This window comes from Dama dama, chromosome 9 (genome assembly GCF_033118175.1).
Source record: "Dama dama isolate Ldn47 chromosome 9, ASM3311817v1, whole genome shotgun sequence".
NCBI lineage: Eukaryota > Metazoa > Chordata > Mammalia > Artiodactyla > Cervidae > Dama > Dama dama.
Window position 1 is genome coordinate 90,986,113 of NC_083689.1, and position 23,194 is coordinate 91,009,306.

At 36.8% G+C, this 23,194-nt stretch overlaps 1 protein-coding gene and 1 pseudogene across 1 annotated transcript; one reads left to right on the plus strand and one right to left on the minus strand.

Annotated features, from left to right (window-relative positions):
- Window positions 1-1,719: 1,719 nt before the first annotated feature.
- CETN3 (centrin 3) lies at window positions 1,720-19,120 on the minus strand. The gene is made up of 5 exons (XM_061151988.1): window positions 18,964-19,120; window positions 16,824-16,959; window positions 14,926-15,040; window positions 7,135-7,326; window positions 1,720-2,115 (listed from the first exon to the last, which is right to left on the minus strand). The coding sequence occupies exons 1-5, from the start codon at window positions 18,978-18,980 to the stop codon at window positions 2,072-2,074; spliced, it is 504 nt and encodes a 167-aa protein (XP_061007971.1). The 5' UTR covers window positions 18,981-19,120; the 3' UTR covers window positions 1,720-2,071.
- Window positions 9,603-10,430, plus strand: LOC133061540 (actin-related protein 2/3 complex subunit 1A-like; annotated as a pseudogene).
- Window positions 19,121-23,194: the final 4,074 nt, after the last annotated feature.

Genomic DNA, 23,194 nt, shown 5'->3' on the forward strand with positions numbered 1-23,194 from the left:
TTAAGTCCATAATAAATATATTTCTGATTTCCTCCCCTTCGCAACTACCTACCACCAGACCCTAATCTAGGAACTGTTGAGAGGCACATAACTTCTTAAGAAAGTAGGCTTTGTTAGCTTACATATAAAAAAAAGATCTTAGCTGAAAAATCACAAACTATCAAAGCTTACCAGGACACCAGAGCAGCAAACGCACCAGCTTAACAAGAAAGTTATTTTCTTACATCATGAAATGTCATTGCATAATCAATATAACTATAATAATAAATGACTAATACTCACCTCCACTTCCTTTTCTAAAGCAAATTCACTCCTGTCCTCTTATTGCCCCCTCTACTAGTTAATTTTATAAGCCTTTGGACTTTTCAGTTATTGTCACTGGAAAAAACTTGAAAATAATTCATACCCTTCTGTAAGAGAAAGCTTTCACAAACAAAGAACCGAGGTGAGCACTCTTCCCCTCAAGCCACAGTTTCAAAAGAAAATGCTGGCATCCCAAGGAGAAAGTATTTATAATTAAGAATAAAGAAGAATCTCTGTCCATAACAAAAAGTACCTTGGGTTATTTATTCCAACACAGTGGGAGAACACTAGCAAGCCTGGTTATATGTTTGTGCTCTACTCTGCATTTTCTTTATTCTTCAACTTCCTGGAAATCAACATATTTTGTGATTGAGACAAGAAGACATATTCATCACTATGATACAATTTTTTTAATTTCACAGTCTATTTGTTGCCCTACATACTGGTCACTCAGTTGTGTCCAGCTCTTTGTGATCCCTACACTATACTTCTATGAACAATTGGTTTCAAATTCAAAATTAAATTTTAATATGGTGAACAATTAACTTGCTTTCTAGAGAATTATCTGAAATATCACCACTATTACATTATTCTTTACTGATTTTTTTTTTGCTAAATTCCTAGTGGATAATTCTTTCTGTAGTATTCTAAGAGGCTCACACTTAGAGTGCCTCAAATTATTACTGTACTTTAGATTTAAAACAAGAACCTAAAAGCACCACTGAACCAAACTTTCTTCCTACCACCAGGAATAGGATTATTAGTGAAGGATGGGTACAAATTCTATTTCTCTATGACCTATCTCCCATTACCAGGTGTTCTCCCCCAACATACACTTCTATAAGGAAGAAGAACCCACCAATACCTGGAAAATCTGCCCCCACTGTTTGCTGGTGAATCACTGAATGTTCCTTTATACAAGTAAAACAGAGCCTTAAATGATTTCTGTGACTTACAGATTCCTATTTTCATCACTGTGACGTTTAATTGAGTGATAATTATCTTAAGAGATCAAAATTCCAAAATTTAAATCTTTCACTTTGTCAAGAAGTTAGATGATTCAAACTGTATTCAATTAGTTTAAGATGGAAATATCCAGATTTAACTGTCATAACTTACGTTGACACCAAAAGTATTATGGAACATAATACATGAGGATAAATGAATTCTATATGCACAATACTTTTTCCCTCCAAACTGAAAAGACTCATGAAAAAGGAATTATGCCTATATTGAGTCATCATTTTGTACTGAAACATCAAATGTCAAACTTGTAATGAAAAAATGTACTATTATATTAAAATCTGTATGTCAATTTTTGTTTCTGAAACCAACAGTGTAAAGAGAAAAAATTTAGAAAGATACGCTTGAGAGTTAACAGACATTTGGAATCAAAATAAAACAAAATGTACCAAATTTTAATACACGAAAAAATAAACATTTTATTAAAGAAAGTCTGAAAAACATGTGCACCCAAAGTGACTACGAACGCTAAATATAAAACCTTCAAAAAATGTGTACCACATGATTCAATGTTTTAAACTTTATATATAAAAGCTATACTATAAACTACAAAGCTAAGCTATTAGAGTACTAACAATACTATTCATATAAAGAAACTTAACAATAGTAAAATATGAATACATAAGATGCTTATTTTTGGTCCTTTCAGAAAAACAAAGTTTTTTTTTTTTAACACGGCTCCAGGCACAAAAATAGAATATAAGATGACAACTGCAACATTCTTAGTGTTTATCCTTGTAATTCTTTAAATGTCACCAGTCATAATAGCAATGAATTCCTCTTGATTTACTGTGATAAGAAAGAAAATGTAAGTCAGAAATACAAATTTTTTTCAGAGAACACTTTTACTATTTTACACTAAGTATTTTTAAATTTTATATTATACAAAATTCTTAATAAACCAAAACATAGTATTTTGCTTTTACTTCTTTGTAGCAAGTTGACTACATCAAATTGAACTTCATGAATATGAAAATATATAAAATATAATAAACATAAATATTCTATAATATTAACTAGGAAAAGGACATAATAGTATGCAAGTTACAAAAAATCCATTATAATCATAATATTTATACACACAGTAAAATAGCTTTAAAAGCTTGATGTTTTAAATTTCTTAGATGGTTAAGCTCTCTTGATAATCTTTATTCCACTAGTTCATTTAACAAACACTTTCTGAATAAATAAGCTTAAATATATCATACATGTAAATTAGAATTATGAAGGATGAAAATAGAATTAGAAAAAATGTCAACTTGTTTTTGGAACTTTTATAGATATAAAAGCCTCTGTTTAAAAAAAAAAAAAAAACTGAAACATAGTTAAAGAAAAAACAGTGCAAAAAAAAGCTAGAAGGAATTAAGAATGAGTTGCTCAGAACCTGAGAAAGAACAACTGATTCATGCATTCAATATTAAACATCTACAACACAGTATGACAGACAGTAGAACAGAATACAAAATCTATAATACAAAACTCAAAATACTTTCAATGATTTTATAAACTGCAGTACTGATCTTTAACCTTTGCAGTTAAAGGAATATGCTTCAGTATCTTATGACAGCTATGACCCCTTTCCCTCTCTAGTTATAAAACATAATCAAAATATATTAAAATTTTGAATAATTTCATCGATATGCACCTTCATTTAAGAACTCCTAATTTAGAAAAATCTAGAATCAGGCATCTAGACCAAAACAGCAAACAAGAATATATTTTTAAGGAAAACAACATAAGAAAACTGGCCTTAGTATGATTTGACTACCATCATTTTAACAGCATAACAGAGCCGTAATTAAAATATTCAAAATCTGAAAAGCACTTATGTTTTCTTATTTAAAAATCTCAAACTTTTTCTCTCAATTTGTAAAAATCTCAATACTCAAATTTCAAATCAAGCATCATATAGTTCTAAAACAAAACACTGGAGCATTTCAAAAGTATTTTAAACTATTCCATAATTTCATATCTAAAAACAAAATGTTTAAGTCCAAAAAAGTGAACTTAAAAGCTGGCTCAGACAGTAAAGAATCCGTCTGCAATGCAGGAGACCTAGGTTCCATCCCCGAGTTGGGAAGATCCCCTGGAAAAGGACATGGCAACCCACTCTAGTATTCTTGCCTGTTGAATTCCATGGACAGAGGAACCTGGCAGGCTACCGTCCATGGGGTCACAAAGAATCGGACACAACTGAGCAACTTCACTTCACTTCACATACTGAGCAACTTCATTTCACTTCCCTTTGTTATCAGTGAGACTTTCAGACAATTAGGAAGATTGGTGATGCCTTCATACTTTTGGTTTCATAAGCTTCTCTATCAATCCTATCTTATATCAAGTTCCTTTAATAATTCTAACACAATGCCTACCTTAAAATAAGCATTTGATAAAGTATATACTGAATCAAACAAATATGCCACTTCATTTTTTTGTACACTACCTTTTCAAACAAAATTTTCATCAGTCATTTTAAAGGGTAAATCTTATTACATGTTATTAAAATTTTAAAATTAAGTAGATTAATTACCTTAGAGACTATCTGGCTTCAGAGGGGAAATAACAAATTTTAACATCTGAAGTGCCAGTTGAACATTTTACTAACACATTGTTTTCTATAATAATATGTAATTTTAAAAACGCTATAAATATATAAAACTAATTAATATTTTACTTTATAGCATAAGAGGTAATACAGTATTATGGTTAAAAGCATATTCTTTGTCACTATGGAGATCCGAGTTTAAATCTGACTTTGCTGTGTTGTGATAACCTTGAACACGTTATTAAACTCTCAGAGCTTTAGTTTCCCCATCTATATATTCATCTATCCTAAGCCTAAATAGGTAAAACAATGTATTTACTTCACAAAAGCTATTATGAAACTTAAGTGACATAATCTACAAGGTAACATTATAAGAACAAAATATAAAATATATTAAGTACTAAATAAATGTTACAGGGATTCCTTGGTGGCTCAGATGGTAAAGAGTCTGCCTGCAATGTGGGAGACCCAGGTTTGATCTCTGGGTTGGGAAGATTCCCTGGAGAAGAAAATGGCAACCCACTCCAGTATTCTTGCCTGGAAACATCCCATTGACGGAGGAGCCTGGCAGGCTACAGTCCATAAGGTCGCAAAGAGTCAGACATGACTGACCAACTTCACTTCACTTCAAATGTTAACATTCATAATTATTTAGAAGATGGTCCACTTGGGGTTTTTTAATGTTGCTACCGTTTTTCAAAAAGATTTATTGTGTTTTAGTTTATATATCTTGGGAGGGAGTCTTTCTATATCACTGCTGCTGCTGCTGCTGTGTCGCTTCAGTCGTGTCCGACTCTGCGACCCCATAGACGGCAGCCCACCAGGCTCCCCCGTCCCTGGGATTCTCCAGGCAAGAACACTGGAGTGGGGTGCCATTTCCTTCTCCAACGCATGAAAGTGAAAAGGAAAAGTAAAGTCGCTCAGTCATGTCCGACTCTTAGTGACCCCATGGACCACAGCCTACTAGGCTCCTCTGTCCATGGGACTTTCCAGGCAAGAGGACTGGAGTGGGGTGCCATTGCCTTCTCCGTTCTATATCACTACCACAGCTTTATTGAGAAAAGCAATCCTGTACCTAGTATAGGTAAAAGAAACTGTTTATAACTCTGGTCTTTTGACACATTAAGTAGAAGGAGTATGAAATAGACATATCAAGATTCTCTCTACCACTGAAGAGAGTACTTTACATAAAGGAACTCATTTAAAGCTAACTTAGAGTAATAATCAACAGCTTGGGAAGACACAAACGTTTTTTAACCATGAAGGCAACGGATTATAAATCCAAATATTAGAGTTAGAGCTTAAGAAGTCATTTTAATTTTCTCAAGTTTCAATCATCTCTGTTTTAAAATATAATTAATTATGTTGATCCTCTTCAAAGAGCTAGGACTAAAAATAGAAAAGTTGTATACATGCATGATAAGTCACTCCAGTAGTGTCCAACTCTTTGCAACCCTACAGACTATAGCCCAGGCTTCTCTGACCATGGGATTCTCCAGGCAATAATACTGAAGTTGGTTGCCATCCCCTCCTCCAGAGGATCTTCCCAACCCAAGGATCAAACCCAAGCCTCCTGCATTGCAGGCAGATTCTTTACCACTTAGCTACCCAGAAAGCCCCAGAAAAGTTGTATAATGCTCAATAATAGTCACATAAATATAACGGGAAAGCATAATAATGCACAATTCTAACAGACAATCTACAAACCTGAGTTGATAACCAGTTACTACTGTTTCACCTCCTTCTTGAAGCATGCCAGTATTTCCAAGATTATAGAAATATATGTATATACATATAAATATATATATTCATGTAAAAATGAATAGTTGGTACTATAGCAACATATATCTACTGTAACACACACTCTTGCTTACTACTTAAGTCAACAAACATGATAGTACTCATCACGTTCAAGAAAACGCAGGAGAATATAAACATGAAAAAAAAAAGGAAAGCAAGTTTACATTTAATGCTAGGCACGTTCAGTTATCTTCATTTCATAATCATAACCACCTTGAAAGGTATTAAAGTTGCATTTTTATAAATAGGAAAACTGAGACTCAGAAAATGTTAAAAACCTGCACAAAATTACAGATCTACTAAGTAAGTGGTAGAGACTGAATTCAAATCCAAGCCTGTATGATTCCAAAGCCTCAGGCTTTTCGCACTGTATGATTCCATACTGCTCTTTAGTGGCTCACAATATAAGTGGAAAGACACACATAGATATATAACTAACAGAAGGCAATGTATAAAAGGTCAAAAAAGACTGTTTCTCTAAATGGGCCCTCAATGGAAATTTCATCATTTACAAAATAGAGATCAATGAGGGAGGCTCTCAGGAGTTTAAGATGAACCTGAGATAACGACTAACATTTTAGCAGACAGAAACTGGCAATTAGATTAAAGAACAGCATGATGAAAGGCACAGCATAAAAGGACAGGATGGAGTAAATTCTGTCAAAGTATGTATACTATATAAGAGGTGAGGGTTAGAGTAAAAAGAGAAGAATACAGTGGGAAATAAAACGAGATAGCTGTTATAGGACAGATCTCATAAAAGGCTTTGGACTTTATTCCATAGGCACTAAAGAATCATAAGTGTCTGAATATGAAAATGACATCACCAAACTTGCATTTTAGGAAAAGAATGATATTAGAATAAATTAGGATGAAAACAGAGGCTTAGAGGCATAGAGGAGGCAATTAGGAGGCTACAAGAGACTCTAAGTCAGCGAGAGAAGGGACAACAACAGCCTCTTATTGGGCAGCACCAGTCAGCACACAGAACTGTGTACCAGCAGGCATTCAAGGAAATAATAAACGAAGCTATGATATTATAAAATTCCAACAAAGAAATTAGGGCCTGAATTAGGACAGCAGCAGTAAATAAAGCAATAAAACTTCAAAATATCTGAAGGGTAGACTCAAACTTAGACATGCATAAAGGTTGAGGAAGAAAGAGCATTAAAGGCTGAGATTTACTGAGTGGCTAAAATTTTGGAGATACTTCACCGTCAAAGAAAAACACTTTCTTGAAGTGTGGAACCTCATATTATAACCTGTACAGTTGGTTTTAAAGGTCTGCTTCATTCCAAGCCAAGTATATGTAATACTTATGCAAAAAAGCCCATTACAGGATGAACATTTACACTAAATAAAGGGACAGTTTGCAAAGGGTGTTGAAAATCATTTTGTTTAAAAAAAATTACTTATGTGTACAAGTAGGAATATTTGGAATATATGTTTTACTCAAAACTTACTTTCTCCATCACCATCTTTATCAAATTCTTCTATCATAGCCCGAAGTTCTTCATCACTCATGTTTTCACCCAATTCTCTGGCAACACGTCGCAAATTCCTCAAGCTTATTTTACCAGAATCATCATCATCAAATAGTTTAAATGCCTTCAGTATTTCTTCATGTGGATCTCTTTCCAATATCCAGTCTGTCACTATAGTTAAAAAGAGATGAAAAGTAAACCTTCACAGTCACAAAGGCATTCTTTGTAAAATCAACTAATTATTAGAAGAGAATTAAAGCTGTCAAATTGTCAACAATTAGTTTGGCAATAAAAATGCCAAACCAAAGTACAAAATCCCTGAGATAAACCTAAAATCAGAAAAGCCAAATCCATATTCTAGAATTTAACCTTCACATTATCAATAATTTATCCTATCATATGGCTTCCCAAGTGGCTCAATAGTAAAGGATCTGCCTGACAAGCAGAAAATATAGGTTTGAAGCCTGGGCCAGGAAGATCCCGAGTGAAGGAAATGGCAACCCACTCCAGTATTCTTGCCTGGGAGATCCCTTAGACAAAGGAGCCTGGCGCATTACAGTCCAAGGGGTCACAAAAGAGTCAAACACAACTTGTGACTAAACAACAATATTCTATTATAAGAGTAAGCATAATTATATTACACGGAAGCAATTTTTGAAAACTATATTTATACCATATTTATTTAAGTTCTACTATTAAGAACTGTACTAGGTTCCACTGACATCAAGCACACAGGTCCAGGAGTTCTTAACCTAGTTGCAGAGATGACATACCAACAAATCAAAACCAACTAAAACTTGTTTGCTGGCTAAACTTAACAGTAATACTCATTGTTCTCCGAATTTAACACAACTTAAAAACAAACAAATTTCCCTAACAAATTTACAAAATTAACTGCCATCATTGATAAAGACACAATCTCAGACAGTATATGAAAAATCTGCTGGTATCTTCGTAACTTAGAAGAACCCCCTGGTTTCTCAAAAGAAGTTACTAAAAGGATAGAATCTGATTGCAGTAAGAATAAAAAAGTCTGGAAAGGAGATCTCTCTAAAGTCAAATCCATTCTGCTCAGCAGGAGAATAACTATCAGACAGCTAAATTAAAATTAAATGTGGGCAATTTCAGGCCTCAACAGTAACAATTACTTAACATACTAAATTTAATAATATATAATGAGTAAGCTTGATATTTTCATAAAACCACAGTCTTTAATCGATAGCCACAATAACAAAACTTTTTAAATCTGTGGTATAAAATTTTTTTTAAGTTATTAGATAAAATTCTGAAAGTATCAAAGTAAAAATCTTTGAAGTAATTCTACATGTTAATCTACCACTACAACAAGAGGTATTTATGGCTTTCACTGTGCCATTAAAAATAACTCCATCCTGTGAGGTTTACAGAATCATTAAAAATTTGCAAAGGCTTACAGATGGAAAACACTGGAATATTTAATGCACCCTAAAGAAAAATACAATTCAAGTCCCCCACAAACTGTTGCTGTGCTGCTGTCTGCATCATATCTGGTTGGAATGAGCTTTAGAATAAGCACCTATTCAAGCTAATGTTAAATCATCTACACATATATTAAATAATTTTCTTTTTTTGAGTTTTTCCTCTACAATAATTTTCTTTTATCCATTAATTTTATACAAAAGTCTTCCAAGTAACTAATTGAAGTATATTACTATAAGTATGCAAATCATCAAAGCTTATAAATATTCAGTTAAAAAGGAGTTGGCATATATACAGCCATAACACCAAAATAAAATACCACACTTAACTTTATGGCTCATACTCAACTTATTTTGAATTTAGTCCCAACAAAAAAGCAGGACAAGGAAAAAAAAAGTGTTAAGAAATTTTCTTCACCAATTAAATAATTTACATGACAGGTGAACCAAAAAAGCAGCTTGCTTAAAATATTAATGTACTTAAAGAAGCAACAGGGTGATCTGGGGAACAGATGGGGTTCCAAGATGTATAAATTTCTATCCCAATGGTGCTTTAATTGTGTTAGTTACTTCAGACTTGTGTGTCTATATAATCTTTTATCAATACTTTGCCTTAGAATGCAACTTTTCTTTGGAAGTATAAATACCCATCATTCTGGACAGCTAAATCATTTTAACTTTATTATGATGACTCTCCTCCATGCCTTCATGTTCTATTCTTGTTCTACAAAGTAGAATTGTAACATTTTTTTTCAATGAAAATAAATCAACAGAAAGGCAGTAAAGGTGGGTTCAATCTATTTCACAAATTTCTGTCCATGTAACTCTATTTTCAAATGACTTAATTATACTATCAGAAATGTACTCACTCAAGACAGTTAGACCTTATACATTCTAACAATCACTTAAGGGTCCTTCACCCGTGTCTGCCAAAGTCTATGAGTGTGAACTGACCAAATCCCACCAAGTCAACACTCCAAGCCTGTCTAGATGGCCCCAACCCCAGCTTTCTATCCTTCAAAAGCACTAAGAACAATATTGCTGCATCAGTTTTTACTATAGCCAATCACCTTTCATGCCTAGAACATGGATGATACCCAAAGCGCCCTTAGCCCCAATAATCACAAAGTCCAAATCTATAAGAAGAACGGGGGCCAGTGGGTGAAAGTTCAGGAACTCAAGGAGCACAATGGACACATCACAGGTTCCGACTGGGCTCCCAAGAGTGACCGCACCATCACTTGCAGGGCCCACCGCAATGCCTATGTCTGGAGTCAGAAAGATGGTGTCACCCTGGTGATCCTGAGAATTAACCATGCACCCACTTTCATCAAGTGAGAACAGACTTGCCATGGGCAGCAGGGCATGACTCATCTCTGGTACTTTGAGTCTGAAAATGACTGATGGGTGAGCAAGCACATTAAAAAGCCCATCCGCTCCACGGCCCTCAGCTTGGATTGGCATCCCAACAACGTCTTGCTGGCAGTGGGATCCTGTGACTTCAAATGATGAGTGCTTTCTACCTACAGTAAAGAAGTAGATGAGAAGCCAGCCAGTACGCCCTGGGGCGGCAAAATGCCTTTCAGTCAGCTGATGTCAGAGTATGGAGGCAGGGCGCATGGGGTCAGCTTCTTGGCCGGTGGCAGCCACCTGGCCTGGGTCAGCCACAACAGCACCATGTCCACTGCCAACATCTCAAAAAGCATGCAGGTCTCAACTCTGAAGATGGAGTTCCTGCCCCTCCTGAGTGTGTCGTTTGTCTCAGAGAACAGCATCGTGGCTGCTGGCCATGACTGCTGCCCCATGCTCATTAACTAGAACAATCGCAGCTGCTTGACCTTCATCAGCAAGCTGGACATCCCCAAACAGAGCATCCAATGCAACATGGACAAGCGGGCCAGGACCGAGGACCACAACATGGCCCTGGAGATGCTGCACCAGAAGTCAAGTCTGGTGCATCAGAAGTCAAGTCAAGAAGCATCACTCAAGTCTCTATTTATGAGGTGGACAACCAAGATTGTTGCAAATTTTGCACTAACGGTGTCGACAGAGCCATGACCATTTGGGATTTCAAGACCTTAGAATCTTCCAGCCAGGGCCTTCGGATAATGTGAAGATGAGTGGACCTCCAGACCCAGCATGAGGACGGACAGGCTGCGTGAGGCAGCTCCACCATTCACATGTGGAGGAGAGCCACTGTCAGGAAACACTGAAGACAAACGTGGTGCAAACCTTGTTTTGTTTTGAGTATAATTGGTGAAAGTGTTGGCTTTTTAAAAGCAGCAGAGATTGAGTTTTGTTTTATGGGTTTTTTTGTTCTGAGATTTCATTCCATTCTTGACCAAAGTTTCTCTTTGAGTAGTTTATTATAGAAAATTATCAAGACTAATATAAAGGAAGGGGTGGGGAGGTATATAAATTGTATGCTAAAAAAATTAAATAAAAACACTGAATGTGTTTTTAAAAATCACTTAATACAGCAAATTAGAAAACATCACATTAAAACTTTAAACCCAAGCAGTCATATCCTAGAATACTGAGGTTACTAACTTTTTTACTCTTAACTACATCCCTTTTCTTTTCACTCTCACCACCCTCAGCACAAAAAGTCTATTACAGTTGTCCCTCAGATTCTATGGTATCCATGGGAGACTGGTTCCAGGACTCTCCTCAGATTTCAACATCCAGAAGGGATAGTATTTGCATATAATCTAAGCACATACCCCTGTTATACTTTAAATCATCTCTGGACTACTTAAAATATCTAATACAATGTAAATGCTATGTAAATAGTTGTAAATACAATGTGGTGAAGTGAAGTGAAAGTCGCATCCGACTCTTTGAGACCCCATGGGCTATACAGTCCATGGAATTCTCCAGGCCAGAAGACTGGAGTGGGTAGCCTTTCCCTTCTCCAGGGGATCTTTCCAACCCAGGGATGGAACCCAGGTCTCCCACACTGCAGGCGGATGCTTTACCAGCTGAGCCACAAGGGAAGCCCAAGAATACTGGAGTGGGTAGCTTATCCCTTCTCCAACGGATCTTCCCAACCCAGGAATCGTTGCAGGATTCTTTACCAACTGAGCTATCAGGGAAGCCCAAATACAATGTAAATGCTATGCAAAAAATTGCCAAGTATTCAGCAAATTTAAGTTTAGCTCTTTAGAACTTTCTGGCATTTTTTCCCTAACATTTTCAATCCACAGTTGGTTGAATCCACAGATGTGGAACCCAGGGATAGAAGGCCAACTGTATCTTCTGTTGACAATCTCTCTTCCCTCCAACATAATCTTTAATAATCTCAACAGAGTTACCTCTCTAAAAACATATCTCCTCTTTAAAAAACTGCTGACTAAAGGCCAAACTCTATGGCATATAAGACTTTACCTAGCTGGCCCAATCCTAGCTTTCCTATTCTCTAGAGCAGGGGCCTGGGCTTCCCTGGTAACTCAGTTGGTAAAGAATCTGCCTGCAATGCAGGAGACCCCGGTTCAACTCCTGGGTCTATTCTGATTCAGAGTCATTTGTCCCAAAGTGGGTTTGCTCCCTGGGGTGGGAAGATCCCCTGGAGGAGGGCATGTGGGTTGCCTGGAGAATCCCCATAGACAGAGGAGCCTGGCGGGCTACAGTCCGTGGGGTCATAGAGTCAGACACGACTGAGCGACTAAGCACAGCACAGCACATAAAACATATATTCATCTGTGGTCAGTCATTATTTTAAAATAACCAAAAAATGGAGGGAAAACATAGCTCTTAACTATTCCCAAACAGTAATAAAATTTTATCTGACAGTTGATACTCTTAATAAGTGGCCTGAGGATAGCTAAAGTATGTGCTGAGCCTGTGAAAAGGTTGATCTTTGAAAGTCAGGGTGAAGTTTATTCATGAACCTTTATTCTAGAAGGAACCCAGTAGTTCTGCTCTATTAAAAACATAGAAGAGATGGAGGATCAGGAAAGGTAGAGATGGCACAGGGCTCTGGCTTTAACTGCTAATAAAATCAAAATTTTAAAACCGTATCCACTTAGGATGAAATAATGTGTTTTATAAAATTATTAGAGGCAATTATATAGTGCTTAAAATAACCTACAACCAGGTGGCGCTAGTGGTAAAGAATTCGCCTGCCAATGCAGGAGACCCAAGTGCCACCAGGTTCAATCCCTGGACTGGGAAGATCCCCTGAAGGAGGAAATGGCACCCCACTCCGCTATTATTGCCAAGAGAAGCCCTTGGACAGAGGAGTCTAGTGGGCTACAGTACATGGGGTCACAAAGAGTAAGACACAACTGAGCGTCAACATACAGGAAAAAGTAATGAGAAAAATATAAATACATGGAGTAGAATACTTTTTATGCTTCAACAATACACATATATGATATTTTTGAGCCATTAAAACAAAGACTAATTTTTCAAGTAATAAAAAACACTTAATTGACTCAGCTGGTAAAGAATCTGCCTGCAATGAGGGAGACCTGGGCTCAATCCCTGGGTTGGAAAGATACCCTAGAGAAGGAAAAGGCTACCTCCTTCAGTATTCTGGCCTGGAGAATTCCATAGACTCTATAGTCCATGGCATCTCAAAGAGTCAGACACAACTTAGCAACTTTCACTTTCAATTGAACTTACTATATACTAAGGCTCTTTTGTTAAACACTTCACATATTTTTAACTTATTTATTCCTAAGAACCCTATGAGATAGTACAACCATTCCCATTTTATAGCTGAAAATGAGGCAGAGAGAAGTAAAATGATCAAGTTACACAGCTAGTAGGTGGCAAAACCAGGATCTAAACCCAGGCAATCTGATTCCAAAATGTCCATGCTAAACCACTACACTGGACCAAATTTATTTGAATTATAGCTCCTTTCTAGTAGTTTCATTCCTACTGTATCCTGAACCTTGTTTCTATAAACAATCTAGTTGAAACTTTTGCTAAAATCATAAACCCAAAAGCTTCAATACTGGGGAAATGAAGATGGCACTCTTCCTCAAGTAAATTCTACAAATTAGAGAAAAAAAAGAATATGCTCTCCAAAGGGACAAGCTCCTCTCCAAATAATCATCTATTAGTTCATAAGTTGGAGATCTTCTCTGTGGTGCTTTTTTTGTCTTCTAGATTTTTTCCTTTAATTTCCCTCTTCCTTGCTTTGGGTTCAAATTTTCAGATTTGACAAAAATTACTAATGATACAAATCTATTTTTTCCACATGTACTAACTGCTACTCCTTTTCTTTCTCATATTACTTCTTATTGAATACTTAAAGGTTTTTTTTGTGTATGTCTGTGTGTAGCTGAATTTTCCTAGATTCTTGGAATATCAAAAACTAACTAAATAATATGCTTAAGGGATTTCCCTGGTGGTCTTGTGGTTAAGAATCTTCCTTGAAATGCCGGGGACATGCGTTCAATCCAGGAACTAAGATCCCATAGGCTACAGAGCATAAAGCCCACACACTGCCAACTACTAAGCCCAAGTGACACAATAAGAGTGTCTGTGTACTACAATGAAAAATCCAATATGCCACAACTAAGATCCAACACAACCAAATAAACAAATTAAATATTTTTAAAAATGAACAAAGGATTTGAATAGACATTAAAAAAAAATAATAATATGCTTAGATTATGACCCAGCTGGTTGTCTGCTCCCAGTCTGGCAACTGCCACCCTTACTACAATCTTCTCCCCACCAGTAACTTTAAAGAGATGACTTTATTCATTGACATCAAGGTCATCTACAGTATGCAGCCCCTCATATGCTTTGTCAACTTGAAGGCATGTACTTCATAAACGACTAAAGATACCATATCTTTAGATAGGGTAGATTGGTAGATACTGCTACCAATTTCCTCTTCTCCCACTTTGCCAACGAAAATCACTTACTTGGATGATCTTGGGAAATATTTTCCAAACAAAAATACACCAAACCTTATCTTTTCCTCTAAGAAAATCATTTCTCAACCACTCTTAGTTTTATCACATAATATAGATACACATTATGTAGAAAGACATCATCTCATAACAAGCAACACAACAGTTGCTTGGTTAAAATCTTCAGAACAAAACAAAAAACAAAATGATAAATCTCATTTACAGTGAAGCTACAAATCTTTTCTTTGAAAATTAGCAAAAATAGAAACAGCACCCAAAAAAACCCAAAAATAAGATATACATTATACAGCAATGTCCAATGACAAAATTCCACCACCCAAAGAATTTTAAAAATACTGACAGTATCCAGATAATTTCCTAACAACTGCTGATTACAAAGACTTCTGTAAAACAGTCTACAAAACTGTTAAAATACACACCAACTTCATTGAAATCCTCAAAGGTTATTTTCCCAGTGGCTTCTCTGTCATAATCTTTAAGAATCTTCAGTACATCAGCTTTTTTTACGTCAAACCCCAAGGCTCTCATTGCCACCTTTTGGATTAAAAGGGAAAAGCAAATTATAAAAAATTTTTACAAAATAAGTGAAATCCAATTCTTAAGTTCTTAAAACTTAAAAGATGACAACATGTCAATAAAGCATATTTTCACATGTTTTATGTTTCTAAAATAACAGTGATAGTTTTTCCTTCATTACTAAAATTAAATGGCATTTTTTTTATTTTTATGTATCCCTTTTTTAATATGACAAACTAATCAATGAGTGTTTATAGAATATATTGTACAATGTACTTACTTTACTGCACAGATAATTTTAACAAGTTATTTTTTCTCAAAGGATTAACAATCAAATTTTAAAAAGGCATAGCATAAATATTCAAAAGTTATACAACAGAAGAGATTAAAAAATTAAAATAAGAATTACTCAACATGATTAGTTATCAAGTTATCAACTACTTACTAGTTATCAAGTAAGTAGTCAAGATCCTGAGCTTAGAGAAAGAAAAGATCTAGTTAATAGTAACAAAGAAGAAGGGATGTTATTATTTAAAGAAGTCTTATTTGAAGAGATCCAAGTTGGATGAAGTAGAGTAGAAGAGCATTTAGAAAAGAATGACTAGTACCAAAACACACAAAGAAATATACAATAGGCTTGAACACAGTGAACAGAGCACTTTACCTTACCAGAATGGGGAAAGATCAGGTGGAAAAAAAGCAGTTAGCAAATGAGAAAAAGTAGGTGGTAGTAAAAGTGTGGAAGGCTTTCAATGCAAATGAAAAAAATCTGAACTCTATCTAGTGTACAATGAGGAGCCACTAAGGGTTCATGAGCAATGAATAACATGATGAAAGAATTTTAGAAAGATGAATCTAATAACAGTGTACAGGAAATAGAGAAACCATGTAGAAGTTCCAGATATAAAAGAAGATCGCAAACCAAGATAATAAGAATGATCACAAATAGAAGAGACATTATAAAGGAAGTGAAGTGAAAGTCGCTCAGTCATGTCTAACTCTTTTCGACCCCATGGACTATATAGTCCATGGCATTCTCTAGGTCAGAATACTGGAGTGAGTAGCCTTTCCCTTCTCCAGGGGATCTTCCCAACCCAGGGATCGAACCCAGGTCTCTATCATTGCAGGCAGACTCTTTACCAGCTGAGCTACAAGGGAAGCCCATTATAAAGGAAGAACTGATCAAAGCTGGGTAACTAAAACAGAGGGAAAAATAAGCTAAAGAGCCACAAGGATACTACCTTACTCATTGCGCTGAGTTTAAGATCCAAACTATCTTAAACACCAATTTCCCCTTAATTCTTTATAAAAAATTCTAAAACTTAAAACTGATATTTTTCCCCATTAGCACTGCATCAACATCAGACACCACTCACGTCATCTGAATAAGAGAAAATAGGTTGAGACTGTTACTAACATGTTTAAATTAAAAAACAAATAACACTCCCTCAATCTGAGAAATGAATGAGTCTTAAAAAAAGTAAAAAGACACACAATGGGAAGAATATTGTTAGAACTGTTTAAATCCTACAGTTTCAAATATTTTAATTATGTGAATGAAAAATAAGCCCCTCTACAGGAATATAGTTTTACATTTAAAATATTACTCATTTTACCATGTGAAAAGGAGTTTCCAAAGATACAAGTACTACTCAACTTTATTATAGCCCTTAACAGTGAATGTTTAAAATGGTTTACATTTCCAAAACCAGTTCAATTAAAATATTTAGAAATACATTTTTAACCAGCGGATAAAAATGCAAAACATTTTAATAGAAAAGATACATTTTAAGTGTATTACCTTTAATTCATGATAATCTATTGCTTCATCTTTGTCTGTGTCAAATAGTTCAAAAGCATCTTTAATTTCTTGTTTCTGTTCTTCAGAGAGTTCTCTTCTTTTTTTCCTCTTTGTTTTGTCTACGACAAGCTCATTTCTATGAAATAATAAGAAAAAAGTCTATTTAGTCCACTTTAACCCTATTGTCATATGCTTCTAAATGATAAAATTCCAAAAAATGCAACAAAAAAATTAGCCAATGAATAATGTTTTAAATATCTAAAAAGTATTTTGTAAAAACATAAAGAAATTTCCTTACATGAGTCAAAGCCCTGCTCATTCCATTGTCTAAGATGCTTTAAATTTGTACCTCCATAAAACTGAAAAGTTTTACAGTTTTAGAGATTATTAAAAGAAATGAGGACCTAGCTTTTCCTTCTTCCTAGCTTTTATTTATTCCCAGTAATATTACTGTGGAAGAAACAAGAACTGTGAATAAGAAACAGTTCTGTCAGAAACCCCTACAAAAAACAAAGCACCCATACTTATTCTCATCATTCTACAATACAGACTGTTTAAAAAAAAGAATTCAATTCACAATTGTTGATTTCTATATATTAGGTTTACTTTTATAGTGCTTAGAATTATCAAAATTATTGCAAAAAATTTAATTCATCAATTAATTTACAAACTATTTTGGCACTGTTTAGACTGTTTAGTATTTTTAGACTACACATTTTAAACTGTTTGGCACTTTTTTTGTAATATCTCCCATTGATATCAACAAATCAGCCAAAATAATGAACGTAAGCATACCACAAATATCAAATACGAAAAAAAGTACTTAATACTTGTGGTATTTTATTTATACATACGGTGAAGAGTCAACTGTCTTGTAAATCTCAGCATATACATCTAGACACTTTCTCACAAACTCTGAAAAAACTTAAAGTAAAAAAAGTAATTTACTCTAAAAACTAGAAATGTCTTCTTAAGAGGTGCCAATATAAGCGTTCCAAATTTTCAAATGGGGCTACAACACTTGTACAAGTTTTGAAACAAGAATTCTCTAAACTTTAAAAATGTAAAAACCAGTTGACTTTTCTTTTATTCTCTGAAATCTACTCTAAAAAGGCAAGAGATGGCTAGAAAATGACCAAATGAGGTTATGATAAAGCTCTTTCTTTCACAAGAGACCTGGATTCACACAAGCTTGGAAACTCCGGGGGTTATTCTCTTCCCAAGATTCTGACCAGACAAAAGTTCACAACCCACCGACAGTAGACCTCATTCAAGGATACCACGATTATCCCTTTTCAGAACTCGCTTCCTTTTTACTGAAGCGTAACTACATAAACACTTTTAAGGTAAAACTTCTAGCTGGGGTTAGGAGAGGGAGCAAAAAACAGTGGGTTAGAGGTTGGAAATGAATGAAAGGTAAAATGAGAAAATTTAGGAAATCTAAGAGATTACCAATTAAAATCACTAAAGGGGGCCTCTCATTATACCCTTTTGCAGGGCCCCTGGAGAAAGAGGAGAGGCTTTGCGTTATTTCCAAAATTTATGGGTAAATATGTTAGCAGCGGGCTTCCCAGGTGGCTCAGTGGGTAAAGTATATGCCTGCAATGCAAGAGAAAATCTCCTGGAGGAGGGCAGGGCAACCCTCTCCAGTACTCCTGCCTGGAGAAACCCACACCCAGAGGAGCCTGGCGGGCTACAGCCCATAGGGTCGCAAAGAGTCTGACACGACTGAAACGACTGAGCACGCACGTTAGCAGGAGGTCGGCTGAGGTGGGAGCCATGGACCAGGCACTGAACCAAGTGATGCTCCAAGGCCTGGTTTCCCGGTTTCTCGCACAAACACCGCGCACTGAAACCTCGCGATATTTCCCTGCCTCCTCAAGACTACCACAGCCCGGCTTTTTGGCGGTCTAAAGCCAGTGCCCTGACAGAAATGACCACCTCAGCTAAAGTGCGGAGCTCAACAGGGCCCTCAATGGGAGGGGCTCTGGGCCCGGGAAAGTTGACCAAGCATCCCGTCCCTCGTCCCAAACTGCATTCCCTTCCTCGCTTCGGCCCCCAGCTGCTTCCCTTCCACACACAACCGCCCTGGGGCCCGCTGCGAGGTGTGGAGTGCATTTGCCGCCTCCTCATTACCGACCTCAGAGCTAAACTCATTTTCTCTTCGGACTGAGACGTTCCTCTCGAGAACGACTTTAACCCCCTACCCAAAGCAGCAAGACTTCACAAGCCGTTCGACAGACGCCAACGACCCTCAGCGGTCTCAAAAACCTCCCACAAACCAACACACTTCTGAGCTGGATTGGTTGAAATCGCTAACGTCCTGCCCATTGAGGCGAAAGCGTCACTTGTCCTCTGCTCTCATTGGGCATACTTCACGTCAATCAAATAGATCTCCCGCATCCCCTGCTACGCCTCTCGCCCTTTAGATTGGCCTGTTGCTTTCCGCCACCCCCCACACCCCTCCACCCCAATCCTTTGCTGAGTGTTCGCTGGACTCAGGTGGGAGGTGGCTGAGCTATGCCTCTGACCAGAAGGCCTGTGGCGTGTGGCCCAGTGTCCGGAGACCCGGCGGAAAGGAAAGAGATGAGATATGCCGCAGGCTCTCCTCCGGCTAGAAGGAGGGAGCGGCTTTCGAACGGTGTCTGCGGAACTTGACTCTACTGTATTGTACATTTTTGGATGGTTTGAGTACATGGGGAGTTTGTTTCAAACGCAGATTTAAATATCACTCATTCTAATTTCTAGTAGGTGTGAATCTGCATTTTTTTTTAATACAAACTTCAAATGATTCTGAAGCAGATACTGCGGATTATATTTCGATAATCACTGGGTTGGATTATTAGGCTATTTACGGTTGAAGCTGTGCCTAAAGGGCCATTTGCTCCCCTATTGCTCCTTTGAACGGGTTTGTTCGTTTTTGTCCTTTATTTTCGAGTGCTATAAGCTGCTTAAACTCATGTTATCTTCACTACGAAGAGAAGTCTCTTAAAGCTCACTTGGACATTTAATATCTTTACCTGTTCATCTCTCCTACTAATCTTAAAAGGCTTATATCCTTCATTTAACACTATTCCTAGTGCCTTAAACAATGTCTGATGCATTGTAAGTGTCTGATGCCTCTGCTCAATAAATATTTGTTGAATTGAATGGAATCTTGTTGTGAAAAATCACAAAGTACTGAGCTAAGCGGCAAATCTCAAAAAGGAATGAAATAGCGGGAGAGTAGATGTCCAGTAAGGGAAGAGGGAAGGTATTAATATATAAAACTGTGGTATAAGTATAAAAAGATACATGTACACATTTAGAGAAAGGAAAGAACACAGAAGGTATAAGAAAGACTTCTTGAAGGAGATGGCATGTATGTTAAGCCTAGAAGGATGATCTAAATTTGGTTAAGTAAAGATGGTAAAAACATCTACTTCTGCTTTATTGACTATGCCAAAGCCTTTGACGGTGTGGATCACAACAAACTGGAAAATTCTGAAAGCGATGGGAACACCAGACCACCTGACCTGCCTCCTGAGAAATCTGTATGCAGGTCAAGAAGCAACAGTTAGAACTGGACCTGAAACAACAGACTGGTTCCAAATCAGGAAAGGAGTACGTCAAGGCTGTATACTGTCACCTGACTTATTATATGCAGAGTACATCATGAAAAATGCTGGGCTGGATGAAACACAAGTTGGAATCAAGATTGCCGGGAGAAATATCAATAACCTCAGATATGCAGATGACACCACCCTTATGGCAGAAAGTGAAGAACTTAAGAGCCTCTTGAGGAAAGTGAAAGAGGAGAGTGAAAAAGTTGGCTTAAAGCTCAATATTCAGAAAACTAAGATCATGGCATCTGGTCCCATCACTTCGTGGCAAATAGATGGGGGAACAATGGAAACAGTGAGAGACTTTATTTTAGGGGTCTCCAAAGTCACTGCAGATGGTGACTGCAGCCATGAAATTAAAAGACGCTTGCTCCTTGGAAGAAAGGTTATGACCAACCTAGACAGCATATTAAAAAGCAGAGACATTACTTTGCCAACAAAAGTCTGTCTAGTCAAAGCTATGGTTTTTTCAGTAGTCACGTATGGATCTGAGAGTTGGACTATAAAGAAAGCTGAGGGCAGAAGAATTGATGCTTTTGAACTGTGGTATTGGAGAAGACTCTTGAGAGTCCCTTGGACTTCAAGGAGATCCACCCAATCCACCCTAAAGGAAATCAATCCTGAATATTCATTGGAAGGACTGATGCTGAAGCTGAAACTCCAATACTTTAGCCACTTGATATGAAGAACTGACTCATTGGAAAACACCCTGATACTGGGAAAGATTGATGGCGGGAGAAGGGGATGACAGAGGATGAGCTGGTTGGATGGCATCACAGAATCAATGAACATGAGTTTGAGTAAACTCTGGGAGTTGGCGATGGACAGGGAGGCCTGGTGTGCTGCAGTCCATGGGGTCGCAAAGAGTTGGACATGACTGATTGACTGAACTGAACTGAACTGAAAGATGGTATAGTAGCTCAGACGGTAAAGCATCCACCTGTAATGCAGGAGACTTGCGTTGGATCCGTTGGTGGGGAAGATCCCTTGGAGTAGGAAATGGCAACCCACTCCAGTATTCTTGCCTGGAGATTTCCAGGGACAGAGGAGCCTGGCAGGCCACAGTCCATGGGTGTCACAAAAAGTCGGACATGACTGAGCGACTAACACATATGCAAAGATGGCATAATGGAGTAAAGCTAAGAATTAATAGCTACAGGATAGCCCCCCAAAAATAACAGAAGTAAAAAACTCTAAATTTTAAAGTATAAATCACCTTTGAGTCTAAAAGGACAATAAAATTGTGATTACATACTAGACCATAATGACAATGGAAAACTATGTTAAAATTGTAAGATATAGACCAAGCTATAGAAGAAAGTTACTTTACTATTAAACGAGAATAAAAATAAATCAACACTGATTTGAATATTTTAGAAATAAACAAAATTAACTAATTGAAATTAGGAAGAAGAAATTACTAAAGATAATACAACAAAAGAAAATAGGTTTTTAGAAGAAAATTGTTAAAATAATAATTGATAAATAGTCTCATAATCTAATAATAAACTGGTTTTTGGCAATAGCAATAAAATGGACAGAAATAGGGAATTGTAACAAGAAAGGAAATATTGCCACTAATAAAGTCAATAGTTTAAAGGGAGTTTTGAAAACTATTAAAATACTTTATACAACTTCCTTCTGCCAATAAATACTAATACTAAAATGAAATAGTCACTTTTCAGGGAAAACGAAGATAAGGACTCAAAAAAGAAAACTGAAGCTATAGACAAGACTTTAAAATTATGCAAAAGTCTATCTCAAAACAAAAAGGCATCCAGCCAACTCAGATTTATGGGTGAGTTTTAAAATTCTTGAAGAGCTGATTCTTGTGCTTTAAATCCAAAGCATGATGGAGACCTTCTTAGCTTAATTTTTTAAGAGAGCACAACCCTTAGCATCTTGGTGGTGGTGGTTTAGTCGCTAAGACGTGTCCAACTCTTGCAACCCCATGGACTGTAGCCTCCCAAACTCCTCTGTCCATGGGATTCTCCAGGCAAGAATATTGGAGTGGGTTGCCATTTCCTTCTCCCCTTGGCATTGTAAAAGCATTTGAAGTCAGTGAATGCATGCTCCATGATGAGCCAGAAGTGAAATTGCTCAGTCATGTGAGACTCTGAGATTCCATGGACTGTAGCTTACCAGGCTCCTCCGTCCATGGAATTTTCCAGGCAAGAGTACTGGAGTGGGTTGCTATTTCCTTCTCCAGGGAATCAAACCCAGGTCTCGCACATTGCAGGCAGACGTTTTACCCTCTGAGCAACCAGGGAAGCCCACGATGAGCCAGAGCAGAGCCAAAAGTAGATAAACTGGTTTAGGAAGGTTAGTAGCATTTAGTTATTTGTTTAGTCTTCCTCCTGAAATCTTAATGAAACAATCGTTGAGAAATTAATTTCTAATACTGAAGTGACTCGGAGAAGTACCATCTACAGACAAGATATTTCAAAAAGATATCTGAAATATCAAAAGAGATATGGAAACCTGTTAACAAATGACACAAATCACCAAAGTGGCATCTCAGAATTTGCAAGAGGTGACTAATGATTCAGAGAGAGTTGATCTGCCTGGCAGAGTCCCAGAGAGACACTAGGTTTAGAGTTACAAAGTAGAGGGTGGAAATGAGAAGAAGGCTCAATAAAAATGTAAGTTTAAAAACTCTTTAGGACACCACTCCTCTTCAGTTTCTCCAAGTTCCCCTCCTCGTTATTCTCTCTTCACCTCTATTTAGAACCCCACTCTTAAAAAGTGAATGAAAAAATAAAAAACCAC